The 23,103-nt window shown below is 38.4% G+C and overlaps 2 protein-coding genes across 2 annotated transcripts in view; both read right to left on the bottom strand.

Moving 5' to 3' along the window:
- Positions 1 to 263: 263 nt before the first annotated feature.
- Positions 264 to 3,239, bottom strand: LOC116710255 (PAK4-inhibitor inka2-like). The gene is made up of 3 exons (XM_032549187.1): positions 3,099 to 3,239; positions 2,967 to 3,003; positions 264 to 1,593 (listed from the first exon to the last, which is right to left on the bottom strand). The coding sequence occupies exons 2-3, from the start codon at positions 2,967 to 2,969 to the stop codon at positions 598 to 600; spliced, it is 999 nt and encodes a 332-aa protein (XP_032405078.1). The 5' UTR covers positions 2,970 to 3,003; positions 3,099 to 3,239; the 3' UTR covers positions 264 to 597.
- Positions 3,240 to 9,541: 6,302 nt separating this feature from the next.
- Positions 9,542 to 23,103, bottom strand: part of LOC116710254 (guanine nucleotide-binding protein G(i) subunit alpha-2-like) — a 53,073-nt gene continuing 39,511 nt past the window's right edge. Inside the window, exons 2-9 of the mRNA XM_032549186.1 lie at positions 19,497 to 19,539; positions 17,877 to 18,018; positions 16,007 to 16,167; positions 13,682 to 13,810; positions 11,729 to 11,858; positions 11,415 to 11,568; positions 10,573 to 10,788; positions 9,542 to 10,476 (exon numbers count right to left, since the gene is read on the bottom strand). Of these exons, the coding sequence (XP_032405077.1) occupies positions 10,598 to 10,788; positions 11,415 to 11,568; positions 11,729 to 11,858; positions 13,682 to 13,810; positions 16,007 to 16,167; positions 17,877 to 18,018; positions 19,497 to 19,539 (950 nt within the window). The 3' untranslated portion in view covers positions 9,542 to 10,476; positions 10,573 to 10,597. The remainder of the gene's footprint in view (positions 10,477 to 10,572; positions 10,789 to 11,414; positions 11,569 to 11,728; positions 11,859 to 13,681; positions 13,811 to 16,006; positions 16,168 to 17,876; positions 18,019 to 19,496; positions 19,540 to 23,103) is intronic.

Here is a 23,103-nt window from a genome sequence, read left to right as displayed (position 1 = left end):
TGTGTGGAATTATACTAGAGCCATAAAGCTATCATCATAAAGCTATACATGATAGCTTTATGATGATAAGAGATGTTTTATTAGAGATGAATAAAACATCTCTTATTAGTCCATGAATCCTCGCTTGCATTTGCGATAAATTGGGAAGGGAGACACGAGCGTGTCCAAATGAGGCTCTCTGTGTTGTACGCAATATCAATCAGTCTATAGGAGTAACAATTTCATAGTTACTCCTATGAAATTGAAAACATATTCACACATAATTCCAAGCAATATATTTTTAATAAAAAAAAAAACAAATAGATGGATCCACATTCAGGCAACAAAAGCCGTTTCAATCAAACCTTCAGTGAGAAACAAGCGTCATCGTAATGAAACTGTGAGAATGGGAATGCAAAACAAACAGCCATCATATTTCCAGTGCAAATTATATGGATATATAAAACATAAATAAGTGTATAGTTAGAGTTTAAGTCAGGAGAATGTCTTTATTCCCAATACTTTAACAACAGAATATGTAAAGTGAGAAGCAATTATATAAAAATAAAGTGACTCTGAGGATTGTCCAGTCTTCACATGGATTGACATGAACGTCTGTCAGATGTAGCCAATGATGTCCTTGCATATTATTGGCTGTCGACTGCCTGACTTCATCAGAGCTGCAAACTGGTAGAAGTCTGAGCCCAGCTCATTGATGCCTGAGTGGGACTGGTGGAAAAACGGGACTTTGGGCTGCGACGGCACAACAGGACAGGACAGACGCTTTGGAGCATTGGCAGCTCTGTTAAGATGATCAGAGTCTGTGGATCTCATCCTCACTCTGTCCTCCACTGACTTAGAGAAGCCTGACAGTTTCTTCCTCATGTTGCCAAAGAAGCCTCTCCCCAGTTTTCGTCTGGAATTCGGTTTCAGTTCTGTCGGTTCCGGACAATCTGGCAAGTCCATCCAGTTCTGTATGAGGTCGGCAAAACTATTGTCACCCAGAACCAGAGGCTGGCGGTTCCGCCCTCTGGTCAGTAAGGAGTTGGTCCAATCCTCTGGGTCACTGACCTCAAAAGACGTCCACGTTTCCAGGCAGGCGTCGGATGTGGATTTAGGCCGAATACGGCCGCTTGGTGCCCTGTTCATCCGTGCGCAGGCGGACGACGAAACACGCACGTTCCTCGTCCTCCTGAGGACAACGCCATCGTCCTGCCAGGATGCCTCGGAGTAACCCGAGTCAAACTCCAAACTCTTCTGGCTGCAGGGAGAGCACAGATCCCGTCTGAGGCTCAGTCCCAGCCTGCTGCTTGCATCGTCATCCTCGTCTTCCTCCTCCAGGGGGCTAGCCAGGCAGCAGGCCGAATCGTAGGTGCTGGCCGAGCTGGCGTCGGACATCCGCATACGAGCCCGCTGCTCCCGCTGCAGAGCCCGCTGCTGGCAAGCGCGCGCCACCGCAGAGTGACGCGCTAAGGCTGGTAGCTGCTTGTTGAGAGGAGCGAGAGGACGGCGGACTTCAGGGCACGCTTTCCGCAGCTGCTTCAGATCTTGCAGCGACCTCATCATGTACTGCATCTGCTCCTGCAAGCAGTCGCTTGAGTCACGCAAGCAAAGCTGAGGAGAGAATAGAGAAAGGGTCATTGTACAAACCACGACATTGTGACATAGAACCCACAAAGGCACATGGAGTAAGCTTCTACGCCTTACTTCTAACCAAAGGTTTTCAAAAAGGCCTTGAGGGCAGGCTGGGGCCTGTCCTGAATGAACTCCAATCAATGACTAAACGCCTTTTCTCTTTTTCTAATCCTACAGACCAGCTGACCTGCCGCATAAAGGACACAAATCTTAAACAAGTAGACATCATGATCAGACATGTCTATTTGTCCGTTAATTTACTCAACCGCAACAACACCTTGAGTGAACGCCCTGCCTTCAAATCAACCAAAAAACCCGGACAGATCTAATTGCGCCTCGATTTCTTAAACGGCGCAGTCAATAGCAGGGTTTAAGAGGAACACAGAAGCCTGTGGTTCCTGATTTAACTCCGGGGATCCTGTTTCTTGTTATGTGTGTAGCATGGAATATAACACTCCAGCTTCCTCTGCAGCTCACAGAGCCGATTGGTCCGAGTTAGCCAGGGAGAGAGACTGAATTCAAACAGGGCATAAGGAATCCTGTGATGTTGGATGTGAGAAAGTTTAGGAGGACAAGTAAAGTCAAATCCAGTACATTCGTTTAAGACAACTTTGAGTCTGCTTAATCATGCTAAAACCATGTGTCCAAGCCTTCTAGTTAAATCTGACACTGGAAGAACAACAGGAATATGCAAACAGAGCCAGCAGGACAGAAATTCTTGGAACAATTTCAAGACTCTAGAAGTCCAAATTTTCAGCTTCTGATCCATAATATAATGATGAAATAGATCTGACCCCAATAACTGGTTAGGTTTACAGGCATTTCAAAACATTGACCACCAACAGAACAGTTTTCTCCTCTTCTATCTAAAATATTAGTAAGATTCACCATTATCAATTTTGGCTCTTTTTTAATTATTATTATTTCATAAGACAGTAAGATTATTTCCAGCACAATCCTGTTGCAAACATTTCAAGTTTTTAAACTTTCCCTCTGTTGCTTCTAACCATGAGCTCACCAGGAAAAATACAGCAGAAAATGGAATAGGTATACTTAATCACAAAATGTTCTGTATGCAAATAATCGCGTTTGTACTTATAAACAACGCTGAATGACCAGTGACAAGTACATTTCCTCTGTGTTGCAGGAAAACAAAATTATAAACTCCCAAATGAAGGAATCAGAGCATCACTCAGCTGCAGAGTGATGCTCTGCAGCTGTTGACATGTTAGACTTGTCTGAACATGTCTAATTAGTTTTATATAGCACTCCATGTCAACTGGGTTTAACTGAAAAATATATTTTAACACATGTGGTTATTTAATAAAAAGCCAAGTAAGACGTGCACTTACCATCTCGTCTAGTTCTCGTGTCTCAAATTGTCACCTCCTACAAAAGAAAAAACACATGATGGACCCGATTAAGAATCGAACTGTCTCTTTAAAAGAAAATCGCTACAGGATTGTTAAAGTACAAACACTTACTTCTGATGTGACCTTGCTTGTTCAGCGGGTCTAATTCGTCCCATAAAGAGAAAAGCGTTCCGGGTCGCTCGGTGGTGCGGCAGAGAAAACAAAATTTCCAGTTTGAGTCCTGCCGTCTGAGCTGAGGATGAAGAGCAGCGGAGTGGATATTTCACTGCTGTTCCCCTCCCAGCACAGCTGCGCGCTCAGCAGCCAATCAGCAGCGACCCGCGTCTGAATGAACCAATCAGAAAGCAGGAACCTCGTTGGACAAATTTACAAACCCATGAACTTCGTGGTTTGCTTGATTTTACTGCCTTTACAAATTAAGCCACACGGAGCTGTTAAAATGCATCTCAAATTATACCGGCGCGCTGTTGCTTTGTCTTCTATGTAACAGCTGCACTCTTTGTCTATTTGTAGAAGTTAGAAAACAAACTTACTCCTCTGTTCCCGGTTTAATTTGGCCGATGGCAGGAGTTCAGTGGGAAGAATCTTCACTAAATGTAGCTATTATTAAAATGTGCAATTACGAACTGTTTCTTTCACATCATTTTGTTGTAAAATGTGACCAATCAGAACGCTGCATAAAATACAATTACAACAATTTAGCAGAGGATATTTAAACTCCAAACTAAATTTAGATGCGGTTTACTACATGAATAGCAGCCTCTCATATTCAGTTTTTATTTTTATTATCACCATTGCAGATAAAATCTTCCCTCCAAAGAGCAAACTTTTGTGATATCACAAAAGATACACCGCAACTTCCTCTGAGTACTATTTGTTTTTCTGCACATTTTTATCCAAGTTCCTCCTTCATATTTGTTTACTTAGACTCTGTCTGGGCGCAGAAAAATGCTTGAGAATGTTGCATGGACTGTAGCTACATTTAGCAACAGCAAATCTCGATGGTTTATGAAGAGGATCAGGGCAGAAGTGGATTTTGCAATCAAATATCATTCATTATGTCAAACCAGGCTGCTATTAAAAAAACCCAAAGCAAAAGACATTCACTCTGGTTGTTACTATAAGGTGAATTTTTTGGGGGCACAAAACTTTCACAACACCCATTACTTCTATCAAAAGTGATCACAATGCAAACAGATTTAAAGTAAGCCCAATAAGTTATCCTCACCTTACATGCACATGCAGTACGGTATACAATGTCTCCATCATTTCAGTAAATCATGGACTCAGCACTCCAAAAGAGAGATGTTCTTGTCAATGCAGTGTTCAGTTTTGACTCCATGCAGTGACACTGCACTGGTCCGTGACTAAACTCTTTCAAGTGATAAAGCAGAATATAAAACTTCAACGAGGGCTGCATGTACACAAGATGAATCAAAAGTTTTGAAGACGATCATTGTCGCCATTTGCTTCTATTTTGCATCCGTAGCATCACTTATCGTGACTTAGAAGGTCTTTGAAGTCAAATTGAATCAAATACCCAAAACTGATTTCAAAAACAACTTTGGACATTTCAGAGTCTAAGCAGAAATCTTTCTGCCATGTTTCCCAATGTCAGCTGTTTAGCTTGATTCCTGTGTTTGCAAACCTCAATTAGTGGGGGATTTTCAACAGCGCCAGTTTTGCAAACAGATTTTTAGAAACCCTACATAGAAATCCATACTTTCATTGCACTTCTTTCTGTGTCGTTGAACATTTTGTTACTGGGGGGGAAAAAAAAACCCAAAAACTTGATGGTATTCACATCTGAAATGCTGGAATTGTATTTGTGAGGCAACTTTTTGTATGAACTCAATGCCTTTAAATATAAAGCTGTAGCCTGTGTAAGCTTGTTGGCAGCTGTAGTACTTTTCTGTGCTGTCTTGGCTCTATATTGCATGTATGCATTAACCTAAACCTTCACACTATTTTTCCTCATTGTCTGCACATTCATTTAGCCACTTCAGCCTCACGTCCTGCTGTCAGTTAACTGTTAATCTGAGTGAATACAAAATGCACAAATGCAAATCTGCACCATAAATGAGCTTTTGGATCTTACCCTGGCAGTCAATTGGTGCTCCACCTCTCCATTCATAGCATTCAGAGGCCTGATGTCTATGCTAAGCTGATGGTGCGAGGAAGAATGCTTTGACTCCTCACTGTTGACGAGCCACTGTTCAGGTGCAGAGTTGTCCTCACCGAGTCCATCATTAACATATAAACAGAGATGACATGTTCTGACCAGTTCATCCAACATAAATCATCAACCCAGATATGGAATACAACTTCTTAAAATGCAAACTCTATCATAAATCTTTTTTTTTAGATTGTCTTCTCTTATTTGCGCTTCTTTAATTGGGTTGTTATTGGTGCTGCATCTGACACATGGCTTTCTTTGTGTATTGTTAAAAAAAACTACCTAAAGAGAGCAAATTAACCATCCGAAAAAGTTCAGTGTGTACATTTCAATTTGCCCTGTTACACCAAAAAATAGGGGGAAACCATCAATTTTGGTTTCCCACACTCCAGCAGCTCTGCGTGAAGCAAGTAATTATACAAGAAACAGTTTGAAGGACTAATGATTAATTCAATTATCTACATCTTCATCCTTGCTTTCCTGACGCCTTAATGGGTTTTAATATTGTAAAAGTGGTGCTTGGCCAAATGCAGAGCAGTAAAGGTTAGAGATGGACTCGTTGTTCTTGTGTTTAGCATCTGTGTTCTGTTGACATTATTGTCACAAATGTGGCGGGATTATCAAGGCTGGGAGCTCAGGTGTCACTGACTCAGAAGCAGCTTTCACATCATTTCTCTTCGCTTTGTCCTGCCTGGGTTTGTTCTGTTGTTTTACACCCACAGATGTTTTTTTAAAAAGGTCAAGCACTGTTGCCTACATCTGTATTTAAGGGATTTAAGGAGAAAACTACTGTTTAAAGGAACTGTAATGAGTAAGATTTCTTTTAAAACTTTCTTCAAAGATTGCTTTGTTTTATGGCCACATGCAAACATTTGTTGTGCAAAATTAAGAAAACAGATTGTGTTCTTAAAGCCTTCTAGAATATCCTCTTTTTCTTTTGGACACTAAAATATTGCACTTGTGCGGCTGCAGACATGAAGTTGCAGCGCCCTCTAGAGAACACAATTCAAACCAAATAAAGTAATTCTGTGGTTTTGGAATAAAGACCAATAGCCCAGCTTGCTGATGCAGAACAGACACTCAGTTCTTTATGTCTAATTTTAAAACAATTTAGATTTATAATTCTTTATTAGATATTTACAATCCTTTCCCTAACAATCACAAAAAAAAAAGACGGCTGTCTTCATAGTTGTTCACCAGACAGTTATCAACACCCTTTGTAAGGAGGGTAACCAACAAAAAGTCGTAGCTAAAGAATCCAACTGCTAACAGAGTAGCATTTCAATGGAAATGAAAGTGGAAGGAGCTCTGGCATTAGCGACAAACGCAGCCTGGCGAGAATATCAAGCAATTCAAGAATTTGGAGATTAAGAGGGTATGGAGCTCGAGCCGGTGTCAATACTTCAAGAGTCACCATAATAAAGAGTCACACATAAAATTCACGGCCTACAATTGTTGAATTTGTTTGTCAGAAAAATCTTACCTCAACTAAAGGAGAAAGAAAAGACATTGATTACATTTGTTTTTGAATGTCCCAGAGTCTGGAAGAAATGTGGAGAGACCCAAAAATCAAGTTCTTTAAGGGCCAGTGTGACGTTTTGGTTGTCGGTGGTAATTTAGTGAGTTTGTTGTTGTTGGTCTACCAGTAAACTTTAGAGCAACTCATGTTTTCCTGAGCTGACAAGCTTTAAGACGATGCTAATTTCCATCAAGTTTGAATCTGTTTACACTGTTAAAAGTTATTAATACCTGCCACAAAAGTATTATTTTGCAAGTCTAATTCTGTATTAAATCCTCTTTAATGAATCTTATGTAGTATTAAAAACTGAATTAAGCTTCAGGATTTCATTAGCTGAAAGGCATAATCATTAATATGAGCAGAAATGAATGCTTGTAATGAATCCCCTTTTAAATGTGAATAATAAAACAAATGAACATCTCAGTGGTGTTGCATTTACTGACTTCAATATTCTTAAAGCTAATGTAAGCAAGTTCAGTACAAATTAATAATAAAAGCTGATCTGTAAACCATATCGTCTCAAGCTTTTTGTCATAAAACTACAGACTACAGTCCATCAAAGAACTTTCACTTTGAAAACCCTTTAAAAAAATCACAAAACTGGTGGAATACATTTAAAAAATGTTTCCATCCTGCATGTGGTTTAAAATCACCTTATTTTATTCAGACTTGAGAGTGGACAACAGGTTAAACCAGTGCTTCAGTGACATTATTCAGCAGTTTTACTTCAACAGCATGCCTTATGGCACGTAACACCTCTCAGCTGCTCGACGTGCTTCCAAATCAAATACAAGTTTAGGCATGTTGCCGTTGGGTTGTTTTAATCCAATGATCTAAGTTTTCACATTGTTTTGTGATATGAACTTTGATATGCATGAAAGCATGAGAAAAATGAGCATTTTTAAAAAAATAAACTGTTTTTCTGCTTCCACCTTATTTATTCATCAGGTTTCAGTTGCTGGAGGCATGAACACCACAGACAGATACATTCACCTTTCATTGGAAACATGTATTTTCAAATTTGTGAAAGCATGGTTATCAATAAGTTTTAACCATTGAGCAGACAAAACCTGGAGGAACCTTTTTAATGAAAATGATTTTTTTTTTATTGAATGGCCACCAGGTGGCAGTATCAGTCTGTGACATTTATATGTGCTGCTTGTAAAAAACTGAACAATTTGTAACTTTAGAAGCTGTAACATTCAATTTGAAAAATATACCTTGAGCAATAAAACAAAACACACCTCAGTAATTTATAGCTTAAGTATTACATACATTTATAAATGCATGCAGAGCTTAATCCCATGATTATACTTTTAATATAATTACGTTTTAACTGAGTTTATCTTTATAATTTTACTGTTTTGTAATCGCTAAAGTTATTTAGTGTAACCATTCTGCCAAACTTTCCTCACTGTCAGGACTCTAACCTTTTATTTTATTTTCATAATTTAAGATAATGACGCAATAGCTTTAGCCGCAACTGTACAAATTTGCATCGGACATCAAAGCAGCTTGTGTGTATCCGTTACAGCCCAAAAGAAGACATTGATGTGCATAATTTGATGATTATGGCTTAAAGCTAATAGAAACCAAATATTCAGTTAACATAAGCTAATGCAAAAATAATTATTAATACAGAAATAGCCTGTTCAAAAGTATGTTTATCTATTGGAAGAGGTGCAGGCACAAATAGGGAAGTAAAGGGTATAAAATAGAGAAGATGTTCTATGAAGAGCTGAGTCTTCAAGTGATTCTTGAGGATAGACGGGGAGCCCTTATCCTGGTAAAACTCGGTAGGCCGCTCTACAACACGAGTCTGGATGTATGTCCATATGATGTGCACTCAACACCGGGCTTTTAAGAAGTGCTATATTGTTGCAATATTGGGCTTGGGGTCATCTGTATGGTTGGCTATGGTGTCGGCCATCTTCCTCTTGACAATACTGTATAGAAATGAAATCCATAATCCATAAGGCTTGCTGAAAGAGAATGAAGTGCTTTAAAACGTCCAGGTAAACTGTGGCTCTGACTTTGGACTTGATAGAACATAGCGGATCAACAATAGCAGAAGATATTGCTGTATAAATCATCACCAATTGTGGAAATGTCACCTTGGCTTGGACATAGCCTGGCCATTGCCTTCCTACACAGTTCCACTCAATTCTCATCTCCCTTCAGTGCTCAGTCTGGGTTTTCTCCAATTGAGCTTGATTTCTCCTGTTAAATTTTAACCAGCAGGACGACTTGTGAGCAATGATGTCAATTTTCTGAGCCGTTTTAGAAATTGTAGTCGCCAGGAAACAATCATTTCTTAATGTCACAAAGGAAAGTGTAGTACAGAGAGCTGGTTTCTACCAAGCTACCTTGGACTTCAATCAAATTGGATTCTTTGCCTCTCCACTCTTCCTTTAGACTCCAGGAACTTGATTTCCAAATGAAATTTAAAAATGTTTTTCTCCTTAGTGCCAGTAAGACGCTTCTGAAAAGCGTGTAACCTGTTGCTAGTGCACTTTTTCCTTCCACTAAACTTTCCATCATCCTGGGACACTGCATTTTTTGAACACCGACAGAACATTGTTAAATTAATTATTTTATTTGTCCTAAGAAACATTTCATTTTCTGATGAACTGAATGTAGGGCTTCAATAAGACGTTAGCCATTGGCTCAAAATCAAAACTAAGTGCTTGAGATACATCGCTGTGTGTACTAGAGTCATCATCTAGTACCTTTTCAATTACATTCCAAATTAAGATGCACCTGTAAAAAGTAAGCATACTGCTGTGAGAGTACTTACATAAAAAAAAAACAGAACAAAAACCAATATGGAAGAATGATTTCTACTTTATTTAAATTAAATCATATAAGACCAATATTTTATTTTTTTTAACCAAAAACACTAACCTTTTTGCTGAATTAGATTTTGATATCTCTTTAATAGTCACTATATATTCATAGATCAAAGACTGAAGAAAAAAAAAAGAAAAAACAAATTTAGGAGCAAAGTAGGACAAAAAGCAATTAAAGTATATCTAAAGAACTGGCTGTAAACAGAAGTAAAGGCACAAAACATACTGCAATAGACACGGAAATGAATGGTAATATAAAAAGTGATAGCATGTTAGGTGCACACAAACTTTAAATACATGTTAGCATTTTGTCATAAATTTTCCCCTGCACATAAAACCTTTTTTTTTTTTCTAAAGAAAAAGTCTATTTTTTAAAATCATTTTGTAGGAATGTTAGAATAATTTGTGCAGATTACAGAGCTATTATTGGTCCTGTGGAGACATGCAGAATATACGGTTTAGCTATGAATGATGAACCAATGTAAACATTTTTTTTTTTTAAAAAAAAGCACTTTTTCTCTCTTATGAATCTCATTTCATGTCCATATGCTTCTGCTGCATCTTAAAAAATAAGTTTCACATGATTAAACATTTCAGAATTTGCACATCAGGATATCTTAAAGTTAAATTTAGGCGTTTATATATGTATGTATATATAAAGTATCCTTTCTCTCCTTTAGCAATTGAAAATGAAGAAAAACACAATAAAATAATTGTTGATTTTTGCGGTCAAAGCCCAAAGAGTTGACCATAACGAGCGACTGGATCGGCAATCGTTGGAACATCTGGAAGGCTCGTTGGATTTTCTGTCTCTTAAGTGTCTTTAGAATAACAAAAAAAAAAAAAAAAAAGGCAGATTGAAGCAGAAATCGTGGATGGACAGTGCAGTTATTCGTGGTGTGTGTATAAACCCTCCGTCATGGTCATCAGAACTGTTCAAGTAATCTAAAAAGACAAAAAATAAAACAAATAAGTCAGATCTAAAAAAAAATAAATAATAAAACCTCAATTGAATCTCTAAGTGAATATCTCTGGCCTGACCTTGATTCTTCCTTGGATCGGCTTTTCAGAAGAGGCCGCAGTCCTTCAGGTTGTTCTTGATGATGACGTCGGTGACCGCGTCGAACACAAACTGCACATTCTCGGTGTCAGTGGCGCAGGTGAAGTGGGTGTAAATCTCCTTGGTCTCCTTTTTCTTGTTCAGCTCCTCGAATTTGCTCTGGATGTAAGCTGCAGCCTCTTTGTAATTGTTGAGGCCTGTGGGACACAAAGATCAACATTATCTTACAAGACGGCATGAAAAAAAAGAAGCCTAGGTCTCACCACGCTTCTGATTTTTTTTTTTTTTCTTTTAATGTTAACATCACTTTCCTCCTCTTCACAAATATGCACTACGTTTTGTTGGCCGGTCGTATAAAATCTCAATAAGGAAGACAAAAATGTGAAAATAAGCCACAGGTTCTGGTAATATGAAATGAAATAAATAAAGCGATGCACAACAAACATACAACTTAAGTTTCAAACATGACATTTCATGGCTACGTGCAGACATTTGATTTGATCTGTGCATGCAGAACAAAAAGACGACATGGGTACAAAAAGAGACTGAAATTTGTATGACATCAGACGTTAATGTCAGAATATGCAAAACAGATTCACATAATTATTTAAATCTACTTAGAAAGATAAGATGAAAAGAAGCAGATTATTCTTTGAGGATCCAAGCTGAAGATTTATGGCTGTATAAATTAAGGGACTAAGTATACAGTTATTACATTGACTCTGAAGCACTTTCTATGCTGTCAGAATATGTATTTACTTTCTGAAGCAGACTATGCACAATCATTACGAGCTGTGGAGACTAGTTGGTATTCATACAGTACCAGTGTACTCAGGGAAGCAGATGGACAGGGGGCTGTGCTCAATCTTCTTCTCAAACAGGTCCATCTTGTTGAGGAACAGGATGATGGACGTCTCCGTGAACCACTTGTTGTTGCAGATGGAGTCAAACAGCTTCATGCTCTCGTGCATCCGGTTCTGGGTGCGACAAGCGCAAATTATGGAGAGATTAAAGAACGCCAGCAGGGCAGAAGGAAATTAGTTAATTGAAGCCCCGGCTGCCCTCTTTGTGAAAACCGTTCCTAAGAAGGAGGCCGGGCAAGAGATCTGAAATTGTTTTGAAGTCCACAAGACTCACCATCTCCTCATCTTCTGCCAGCACCAGGTCGTAGGCGCTCAGTGCGACACAGAAGATGATAGCTGTGACACCCTCAAAGCAGTGGATCCACTTCTTCCTCTCTGACCGCTGGCCGCCGACGTCAAACATCCTGCGAGAGAGACGCCGAGTAAATGAGACGCTTTTACGAGGCAGCAGACAGCAAAGCAAACAGTCTTCAAAGTTTCTGTCTCGTCGTCTTGTCAGAGCAACATCTGATGTACATACACTATTCTGCAATTTTGCTGGTATTTTTCTTATAAAGTATGGTTGCTGTGGTAACAAGATGACTTAAAGACAGGTGGAGACTTGATTCTCCAGGACTAGATAATTCATGTAGGTGGCGTGAGGTTAAGCAAAAGAAAGAGGGCGCTTATTATCACCAGGCATGATGTCTGAATGGTTCATTTTGAGAGCAACTGAGGGTGAAGAAAGCGACGTTCTGAGGAAACTTCAGGAATACACTTTCACACCTCAGTTTTAACTTTGCTAAATGTTACTAATTAGAAGATTGTGTTGGTTTCACAGACCTTTAAGAGGCTGAATAAGAGCTGACTAACTGTGACACACTTCACACAGTTTGGCTTATCTTCATCACTGTTTACATCAGTTTTATCCAGAACAGTCATTTAAATAAATAAGGACTCCCTGTAACAGCCTGAGTGTTTTACTAACATGTACTTTGCATAACAGAAATGAACACCTGAAAATTCAATATCAATAATGATAAGGGTGTCCTTTTTCCTCAGGTACGCAATGCATATTTGTTCATGTATTTTGTGTAATTATTAAAAAAAAGGTACATCTTTGTGTAGTTGAGCACATTCGATTAATGCTTCACAAATAATGTAGAATTTTTAATGTCTATCACAACAGAAATCCCCATTAAACAAGACACTACACAAACAGGCTCAGTTCTGTAAATGTGCTAAGCTACACTGATTCGTTTTCACATGTGACCTGTCTGTCTACGTCAGATAAAAACCACATACTATTTTTGCTGAACTTTACCAAACAGTTTCCTCTAAGAAAACGTCGAAACACTTCCACAAATATAAAGGCAGTTCTGAGAAACGCAGCGGAAAACTGAACAAATGTAAAGAACTTTTGAAATCCTTCAACTATAACCACACAGTCAATAAAATCCCCCACATAGTGTCAGAGAGAAATAACACAAAGAAAGCTGAATGATACAGAAATATTTATCAGCTTGAATAACATTAATGGTGTCTCCCTCTTTCTTCCAGATTGGGTAACGACTAAGAAACGTGGCCTTTGTTGTAGTAATGGAAGAGATAAAATAAGCAAGAGGCCCCTTTTTCCTCTCTTAGACTTTCTGATAAAGAGAAATACATGCAATACATGCTGGCAAAAACAGTAGGAATAGATAATACAGCTTAATACATGCAGAAATACTAATTTTATATTAATTAGTATTAATATAATACTAATTATATTAGTATAATATAATATAATATACTAACAATGTAATATATTAGTGTGTAAAGACACAAATTATTGTGTCTTTACAGCAATAATTAAATACTTATTGCTGTAAAGTTACACCAACGTGTCAATTTTAAAGAAGAGGCTTTTCTTTTTATTTCAGAAAACACATTTCATAAATGCAAGTTACTGTCCAAGTAAATCTTGAGATCAACCTGTGTTTTTGAGCTCCTCCCAACCTGCATGACCATTTTAAGCGGAAAAATTTTACAGATCACAAATCGTTCTAAATTAAACAAAAACGTGTTCTGTGTACCCATGTCCGTAATAAACTTATTTTCAGTGTGAAAGAAATTCTACAGGCCCCCGGCCCAAACCATCACTAATATATACAGCCTATTAATATCCTGCCGTTCAGAAAGCTGAAATAAAAGTAGGTTTACAAATTTAGAGTCCAATGTTTTTTGAGGGGAAAAAAAGGATTCTCACTTGAAATGAAGGTCCTTGAAGGTGAAATGTGTTTCCACGATGCCTGTGGTCTTCACCCGGGTCCGCAGAACGTCCTGCTGTGTGGGGATGTAGTCTGACTTGGCTATCCTCTCCAGGTCGTTAAGGTAGCTGAGGAGAAAACACACGTGTCAACACACTTCTGTTCCACATGTGAAAAACTGTTGTCTCATCTCAGTGAGAAAGCACCGTATGATATATTAGAGTAAATTGTAACAGGAAGTCCTGTTTTACCAGACTAATGTGGGGAAAAAAACTGTTTTCTTTTGTTATTTTTTTTTAGAAGAGCTGTGTTTACACGGACGTACACTGCAATGAGATATTCATGACATGTTAACCAGGAGACAAAAACACCACAGTTTCACTCTGTTTGGTATTTAGACCAAGACTTTAAACCGTTTTGATCCATACAAAGGCACAGAATACATGAAAGTTTGTATGTTGTAATTGAAGAGTAAAAGTAGTTTTGGTCTAATACATCTACAATAAAGTCATGTCATTTAATTTATTCTTGAAGCAAATACCTTAATGTACTGAATATCTGACTTTTTAACCGACAATAAAATCCTTGAGATAAATGTTTGCACGAGATGCAGACTACGTGCAAATATTTCAGCTCCTACTCCCTACATGAGTATGTAGGAGCGGCATCACAGTCACCATCGCAGAGAGTGATCATGACCACTTTTAGCAAACATGTCAGACTTGTGCTTGATTTGTTCATTATGATGAACAACTGAGAAAAAGCTGAATTTGTCAAGCAGCTGCAGTGTGACAAAAAGAATAAAACTGAAAAATGCGACAGCACAAAGAACACTTGGAGAGAAAGTGAGGATTTTTACAGAGACAGATCAATGACACGGTTGAGATCTTTCGAATCTATTCAATTTTGTATTTTCCTTCTTTGAATCTGTTACAAGCACAGAGGTCTGGCAGGAGGCGTGCCACTTCTCTTTCTCACACTCCATCTTCCCCTTCCTCTCTCTGACTCTCTTAAAGTACTCTGACATGGATTAAGGCCCAATGCCAGGCTCATTTAGTCCACCCTTATATCAACTTACTCTCTTAGCACACTATCAAACCTTGATGAAACACCATCTGTTGTCCACAACCCCCTGCGGTTTTGGCTGAGAAGCAGAAAAGTTTAGATTACGCTAGCCAACACAAACAGAACAATGTTAATGTCCTGGGGAGTCGGATCCTGCCTTTACTGCATGGCAATCATTTCTGAAACGCGTTAGTGTCCTACAGATACAACCTGTAGAAGTCACAACCCCATCAACGAGCCGGTCCAGACAAATCAGAGCAGCTTATTCATGCTGCAGCTCGTAGTAGGGTGAACAAAGGTTTGTATTTTCTAGACTTCTGTATCAGATCATCCCTGAGGGTCACAGAGATAAACATCTCTTGCATTGTAAGAGCAGAATCTCACTGCTGCTGTTACACGGAGCAGCGATGCCAACGAACGCAGCGCTCCACGGTGGAGGGTTAGTGAGGTAATAAAGCTTCAGAGAGGAGGTTGAGACTGAATGAGCAGTTGCAACAGGTTACTATTGTTTTAATTTCTTTACAATACTTGGTATTTTTTCCAAGTTGGCATCTTTGTGATGTTTATTTTATGATAGACCAATCAAAATTTGGATATGAAAATAAAAACTGTCTATGAAACAACATCAAATTCTAAATAGCATTGTTATTTTTTTTTTTTAATATCCAAGTATGAATTATTCTTAAAGGTATCTCTCTCTGTGCATTTTCTTTATATTATGCCTTTTTTTTTCTGACTTTTTATTTAGTATTATTGGTAAACATTGAAATTATTCTAAATCTAGAAGAGTTGAGCCATGTGTGAAAATGCTGCAGACTAAGCAAGGCAACATTTTAAAAGTTACAGTTTCAAACTAGCAACACATTTATATCGGGTCTTTTGCCATATTTACTGAACAGCCGACTGCAGGCTGGCTGGTATCAGCGATCAATAAGCATGTTTACTTGAAAACTGCAACTAATTTTAGCAGGTCCTCATTTTATCTTTTTTTTTTACTTCATGAAAAACTAAATCTACATAGAGATAGATAATAGGGAACATTATTATACCTTTAATAATCAATAAATCATTTTGCTTTATCAGCAGTCGGAAGAGTTGCTGATTTCCTGTTTCAATTAAAAGTTGCAGCAGCATGAAGCCGTGGCATTCCTACTCATATTCATACAGTTAAAATCCTTTACTGCCCCACGCCAAGTTGTGACATAATACAGCGCTTAAAATTCAAGCTTTCATTTCAGGTTACAGTTGCACAAACTCACTAGGCTGCGGAGTCGTTGAGCTGATACTCCCGGGCCCGTGTGAAGCAGCTCTGGACGCCGCCGTCTTCCCACAGCCGCTGGATGACTTTGGACAGGTCTTCTGGCAGGCTGCCCTGCTCCTCTGCATCTGCAGACAGTGAAAACAGCTGGCGGGCATCATCCTGTGGAGAACATGCACATGAAAGGTGTCATTTGAAACTATTGGTGCCATCAAGAAAATGTAACAATACACACAGTTTTGTTGCAAATCCAAGATTTTTCAAGAAAATGTATGAAGAAAGTAAAAAGAGCAAATAATAGTTTATGCTAACAACATGTTCTCTTCATTGTGAATAATAATAATGCTTTCATTAATAGTCAACAATGGAAGCAGAAGAATACAGAAACAAAACCACAGAGTCTCTTGTTTACCCAAAATAAATCAGGTAACAGGAGGGATTGGCATTGTTACTTTGCCAATATATAAACTTGATGTTATGCTGGATATTAAGTGTGGTCTTAAATGTTTTAAAAATTGTTATTCTGAGCCGTTTATTGTTGTTGAAAGAGTTAAGACAGAAAAAATATATATTTAGACTATATTATCTGAAGTTTACAATTAAAAGAAAGGAAAGAACAGATCAGTCGTCAATCAGCATGAAACTGACAAATGGAAGTAATCTAAAATGTCATGAGTATTACTTCTGCAGCAAGTTTCTGTAACTATAATTAACACTCCGTTGTCTTGTTCTTTTTATGCCCACGCAAGCAACTTTAAGGTCAACGTTTCCACAGCACCAACGAACTAAGCAGTTTATAAAACATTTACATTAATGCAGACATTAATCAGAACAGAACAGCAGCAGGTGGAGCTTTCTGATCAACAGTATGTAAAGGACACCTGCTGCATCACCTTCATGACGCTACTGACCCTGTGCATTTTCACCTCAAGACAATGGCTCACATAGACCTTTAGTGTTTGCTGTGTAGGGCAGACTTCCATGTATTGGTTAACCATTATCTGGGCCTCAAAGCCATGTCAGCTGCTGTCCACAGGAGGTCCACTTGGCTAACATGCCACACAACGTGCACAGTGCAACAGTGAATAGATTTTATAATGGCACCAACTGTTCTTTGTGACAATCAAAAGGAAATTAAGAAGATGACCAAATGCTAACTTGTTCAACTATCCAACTCCAGCGATTAACCACACCACTCTACAGTCATGATGAAGGTAATGATACAGGTGAACATGTGTAAAAAGAAGAAATCCATCTTTTAAAAAAATCCTTATTTATTCTGGTATTTATAAATTAGAAGCAACTTTAGAAATCACATCTTACATAAAACTGTAGACGTTTAGGATGAGTTAATGCAAGACGATGAGGAAAAAACATATTGCGCCTGTTTATACTGTATGTAAACATCTGCTTTCTGCTGAACGTAAAGGAAAAAAAGAGATGAGTTTTCCCATTGCTGTAATTGTCTAAGTCTAAATATTTTCCTATGAGCTGCCCCGCTGAGAGGTGGTTGTTTGTATTTTCCTCCAATAGATTTCTGCAGGCGGCCATTGTCAAAGTCTGTCCTGGTATTTTTTTCTCAAAAATAACTATTCCACCTCATTTAGGAGATCTGGATGGACTCTGCAGCGTCAGGCCCCATGGGGTAAATCTGATGAAAGCTAAGGGTTTAGATGTAACCAGCTGAGATTTTATCTCTGCATTTAAAGCATCTTCATTGCACAATCCTTATGCAAACATCCAGCAGGTTTAATATTAATGTTACGAGCTTTAAGATTTTATGACATCAAAGACCAAAATCTAGTCATTTTTATAGTCATGGTGTTATTACAGAAATGATTCTTAGTCATTGGGTGATTTCAAACCCCTACCGTTCTAGAACTGTCCTCATATTCAATCTTCAGGTTGCTCATGGCTTTGATGATGGCCATGATGGACTGGATTGTGTTGCTGTAGACGACTGCTCGGTACTGCTTACACTCTTCTTCTGAATACCCATCTTCGTGAATAATCCTGGAAAATAAAGCAAAGCATGAAACTGGAAAAATAATAGGCCTCAGTGAAGAAGTAAAAGCCAAGCTTTATAATAAGCTGTATTGAACACAGCACATATTTTTCTCCTTTAATTAAATTAAATTATGGTTTGAAAAATCTTGCTAGCTGATCATCTGAAATATGCAAGTGTGACAAAAGGGTAAAAATATAGACATCTGGTAGGGAACAATACTTTTCACATCACTGTAAAAATCCACCAAAGGACACAAACAAATATTTACTCGTTTTCTGAGATTTTGGCCTGAGAAATAAAAAGGAAGACGTCAGTGTGACTGAAAAAACACGAGGCTAAATGAGAAGCTGCTCGGCTCGGAACCAAACAGAACCATCTCCCCCGGTGTGTCACGGCCAAGATGCTCAGTAGCTGTGTGGTGTACTGAATGGGATCTAATTAAAATTCAAGTGAGCTCACAGTGAAATACTGTGAGCCCCAGCCAAAATTACTGAAAGCCCATGGTGTTTTCATCCTCATACAAACAATACAAATGATGTGTGAAGCATTTAAGGACCAATCTTGAGTGTCTGAAGATGATTTTTACTAATGTCCCTGAACATACAAATAAATCTCGTCTTTCTTTAGCTTTGTTCTAAGAATTAATGTCAAGCCAATTCAAATATTTGCAGACATCCTATTGTATAATTTCTATACAATAAAACAGTTTGTAATCTGCACTCAAACTCAGCAGAGGTAATAATATAGTAACATGCAAACTATGGCATACTTGTAGAGGACTTGCATGGTCCACAATTTCCAAAATGTCATATCAGAAAATATCTGAAAATACCTTTATTAATGGTTTATAATTTATAATAAAAATATGCTAAAGTGGATATTTAGGGTTGTTGTCCTGCCCAGATCTGGAGTGTTTTGCAACCCCCGGATGAAGTCCTGCTTTTACCTCCACCCATCTTCCCATCAACTTCGCCCAGCTTCCTCGTTCCTATGCAACCCCACATGATTACGCTCCCTTCACCCCGTTCTACATGCTTGCTGTGTCAGCGACATTGGCTTGTGACAAACTGGTCTATTACAAAAAAAATCCCATTGATATAGATTGTGGTTGTAACGTGATGAAAAGGAAAATGTTCAAGACCTATGAATAGTTTTCCAAGACACATCTGGAAGTCTCAAGTGAATTTTATTCTGTGATGTCGCTTTTTACCTTCAGCACAGCACATGTTTCTGGTGGTTTTACTTAGGAAATACAAAGAATTACTTTTCAAAATGTTACATTTATTCAACCACCCATAATAATATGCTGCTTCCAAAACAGTAAAGCTCTTGGAAAACATGGGTATCATTCCTTAAATTTTAGATCTTTTCCATGTAGATAGTCTCAAGGTTAAATCAATATATATATAATTGCTAATACAATTAAAACAATAAGCTGGGATTAACGACGGGAGGAAAGGCAAAACAATGAGCAGCTACTCACTTCATCTGCTTCACAATGGTGCTCTTCCCCGACTCGCCAGCACCTGCACAAAGAACAAAAACAGGCAGAGGTTAAAAATATGCTCCTGTTAGCTGAGAAATGTAAACAGGCAGCCAGCACGTCTGTCGCACATCTGGACCCTCGTCTTAACCCCTCCGCCCCCCTTCCTCCTTGCAGCTTTGGCTTCAGCACATTTTGCTTCTGGGCAAGCCGTCTGTTCTTCCTCAGTCTGTACCCACGGATACTCTGCTTTCTCTAAAAGCCACTCGGCCGTCTACAACCCAAATTTAGATCACAATACTTAATTTCCCATGACTGCCATTCTAAACAATTGAGTAGTGTTGGCTTTTTTCTTCTTTCCAGTCAAGTTGCTTGATTTTGGTTAACATTTTCATGGAAATGTCTTGCACTGTCAGGATATGGATTTTCTTTGCCTCTGCTGTGTTTATTCTAACAGCCTGAGGGAAAGAGAGAGAGCTCATCTGCCACAAGGAATCCTAACACTTCACACACACCCAGAGGTGCCTGTCTGTGCACTCTCCATTCGCACTAGCCCGGGGTGAAGCCTTTCTGGGATGACCCTCAAAACACACAACTATGCTGCATGCAGGCCTCACACACGAAATGAAGCCTCTGGGTGGAGATGAGCCAAGAAATTTTCCACAGACAGCTGTCAGCTCCCACTCTTTCAGGGAGTGGGAGTTCAGGCCGACTAATAAATCAGATAGCAGGCTACATTAAAACCGAGAAGAACATCTTGTGTTCAAAATCCGATCAGAAATGAAACAGGAAGAAAACTAATTTCTATCCAACCAAGTGACATTCTGTCTCTCTCATATATACAGTATGTATATGTCTTATTTACTCTCATCGTTATAACGTTCAAACACGTCTAAGACATTTACAAATGAGAATAATGGAGAATCCCTGCTATTAATCAGCCATTGTCTGTAAAAATATGATGAACTCAGAACCTATTTAGACCTTAAACCTGGTAAGCTGTTACATTTTAAATATGTATTTGAGCAGCTGGATGGACTTTCACTTTCATGTCAGTCAAGGGCAAGTTTTACAGATGTAATTTACAAACAGAAATTATAAGGCTCAGCGTGGCTAGAGGGCATATTATGATAAAGGAACCTTGCAGAACCTTGTATAAACTCAAAAAATCAAGTGAAAATGTGTATTAAGGGACAATATACTGCAAAAATAACAAAGACTGTTTAGAATGCAGTATTTGTTGGGGATCATATTCCAAGAGTCAGAGATTTACACTTCGCATGCCAATGCTATTTGTAGCTAACTGGAGCTTTGCTGAAGCAGAAAGATGACAGTGCTATAGATGCTGAAGATGGCAGAAAGTGTCTAAAGCATCATCATAACCAGATGGAAAAAAAAAAGGGCCAAGAAAAATGGGGATTTCTTCCCACTCTCACATCACCATCACATGATTAAACAATAATATCGACATTACATCATGCTCTAACATTGTACAGCCCTAGCTGCCTGTTATACATACGTTGTGAAACAGAAACTATCAACATGTCTGTATCATGTCACAAGACAATAGTGATTGGACCAGGAGCCGCTTTTTAGCCCGGTAACAAGAGTAGGTCTGGGTTTTGGAGCCTAGAGAGTCTAAAGTCGCTGACAATCAGAGGTAATCTGCAACATTAATGAATTGTTTGTCTTACATAACAAATAAAAGGCTCTCCTGTTTATTGATCTTCTAAAACAACAAACCTCCAGGTATGTAAATGTCAGGACATACGGATTTTGCATTATGATTCACCTATGTATTTTTTGATGGTTCTTTACAAAAGAAGGAGGCTTGACAGCAGCCCCAAGTCTGAACTGTTGGCGGCATACTGCTGACATCAATGCGACTAAAACTACATTGTCGATATCTCATTTAGGCAACGGAGAAAAACTACAGCAGAATACACCCCTAATTTTGCAATGCACACAATATATTGTAATCCCAACATCAGTCTGTGCAATAATCATATTGGAAATTACTGTTTGGAGTGCAATAATTTTTGGTTTCTATACTCCAAGTGTTGTGACCTTGCATTCACCGCTCCAGATGCTCACATTGGACATAAGTGGCATTGCTCAAAATCTTAAAGGTCACAGATAAGATATAGAGAAAAGAAGAAAATAAGCATAGATGGCACCTGAATTGTCATTGCAATTTTTTGCTAATGTATTATTTTCATCACAAGATTTTCTACAATCCTGCAGCGTTAATGCACACCAATATCAAAAGCTTTGATTACTTTGAAATTTGATAAAGCTCATTATTTATGCAGTCAGAAATATGAAGAAATAGATTAACATCTGTTAATGTTACAAGGTCAATTTACAGGTTAGCTTACATTCCTAATTAAATCAGATTGGTCAAAGATTGTTCATGAGATTCAACTCACAAATCTCAACTCAGACTCATCTCGAGGCTTTAAACATGAATCTGAAGTAAAACTCAATTCCATACGTGGGACTTTACTCACCATCTCTGCTCCGCTCTTTCTATGGTCTCTGGTCAAATAAACTCTGGTGATATCAGACCATATTCAGAAGCAGCCAAAATAGCAACCCATATATTAGACTGAGCCTACTTCAGAAAACATTTCACGATTATAAACTAAAACTGATCACTAAAAATTTTAAGCAAACACCCAAATTAGCTAAAAAAAGAAAAAAAAAAGTCAAAGGTATAGCTAAGATGTGTTAAAGACTTTAACACAGCGGTCTTTGACAAAAACAAGGAAAATCACAACTTGTCCAAACAGCACATAAAGGAAAACTAGAGTTTGGTGCAAAACAAATGCCTCTGCTTAGCAACAGGGCAACATGTAGGACAGTTGTGGCTGTTTCTGACTCATGGGGGAACATGGGAAAAAATAAAAATAAAATAAAAAAATAAGTCACAGTAGAAGAATGCCAGTGAAAGCTCCACAATAATTTCAGTGGTACAAGCTGAAACACATGCTTGTCCTTGACATTTCGAGACAGATATAGAAGAGCTAAATGCAGATCAGTTGCTCTGCAGAGGCATAAATATACAAGCAAGCACATTTCAGGTTCATTTATTGATGGGTTGACGTTGTGACTGGCAGAGACGACTCAGACAAACCAGGGTCAGGAGTCCAGCTGCAGGCAGGCATCAGCTATAGATGCTCCAGAGTTTCTGCTGGGGTTTTTATGTAACTACTCCCCATCAGCTACAGAACTGATGGGGAGAATCACTCATTTAAATGTACAGGTGTCATGGGGATTCTGATTTTGTTTCATGTGCTTTATAGGAACAGAAATTAATACATCCACCTTTCTTGATAGCGGATGAGAAATCAGCTGCTTTGAGCTGCTGGGTAATGACATTTAATCAACATTATCCCAGGGGAAATCTGTTTTTCCTCCTGCTGTACAAAAACTGCTGTAAAGGAATGAATGCCAGGCAGCACAGCAAACATAAGACAGTCATTGTTTTATTGTGATGCTTCAGCTTTTACCTCCATGCACATTTGGAGGGAGACAAAAAGCAAAATTACCCTCATTAAGAGCTTTTGCTGATGAAGACGGTGTCGTGCTGACAGCATTTTTCTGA

Source organism: Xiphophorus hellerii, chromosome 20 (assembly GCF_003331165.1).
Source record: "Xiphophorus hellerii strain 12219 chromosome 20, Xiphophorus_hellerii-4.1, whole genome shotgun sequence".
NCBI lineage: Eukaryota > Metazoa > Chordata > Actinopteri > Cyprinodontiformes > Poeciliidae > Xiphophorus > Xiphophorus hellerii.
Note: the sequence above shows the minus strand (reverse complement) of the source record. Positions and strands in the feature narration are given on the sequence as shown.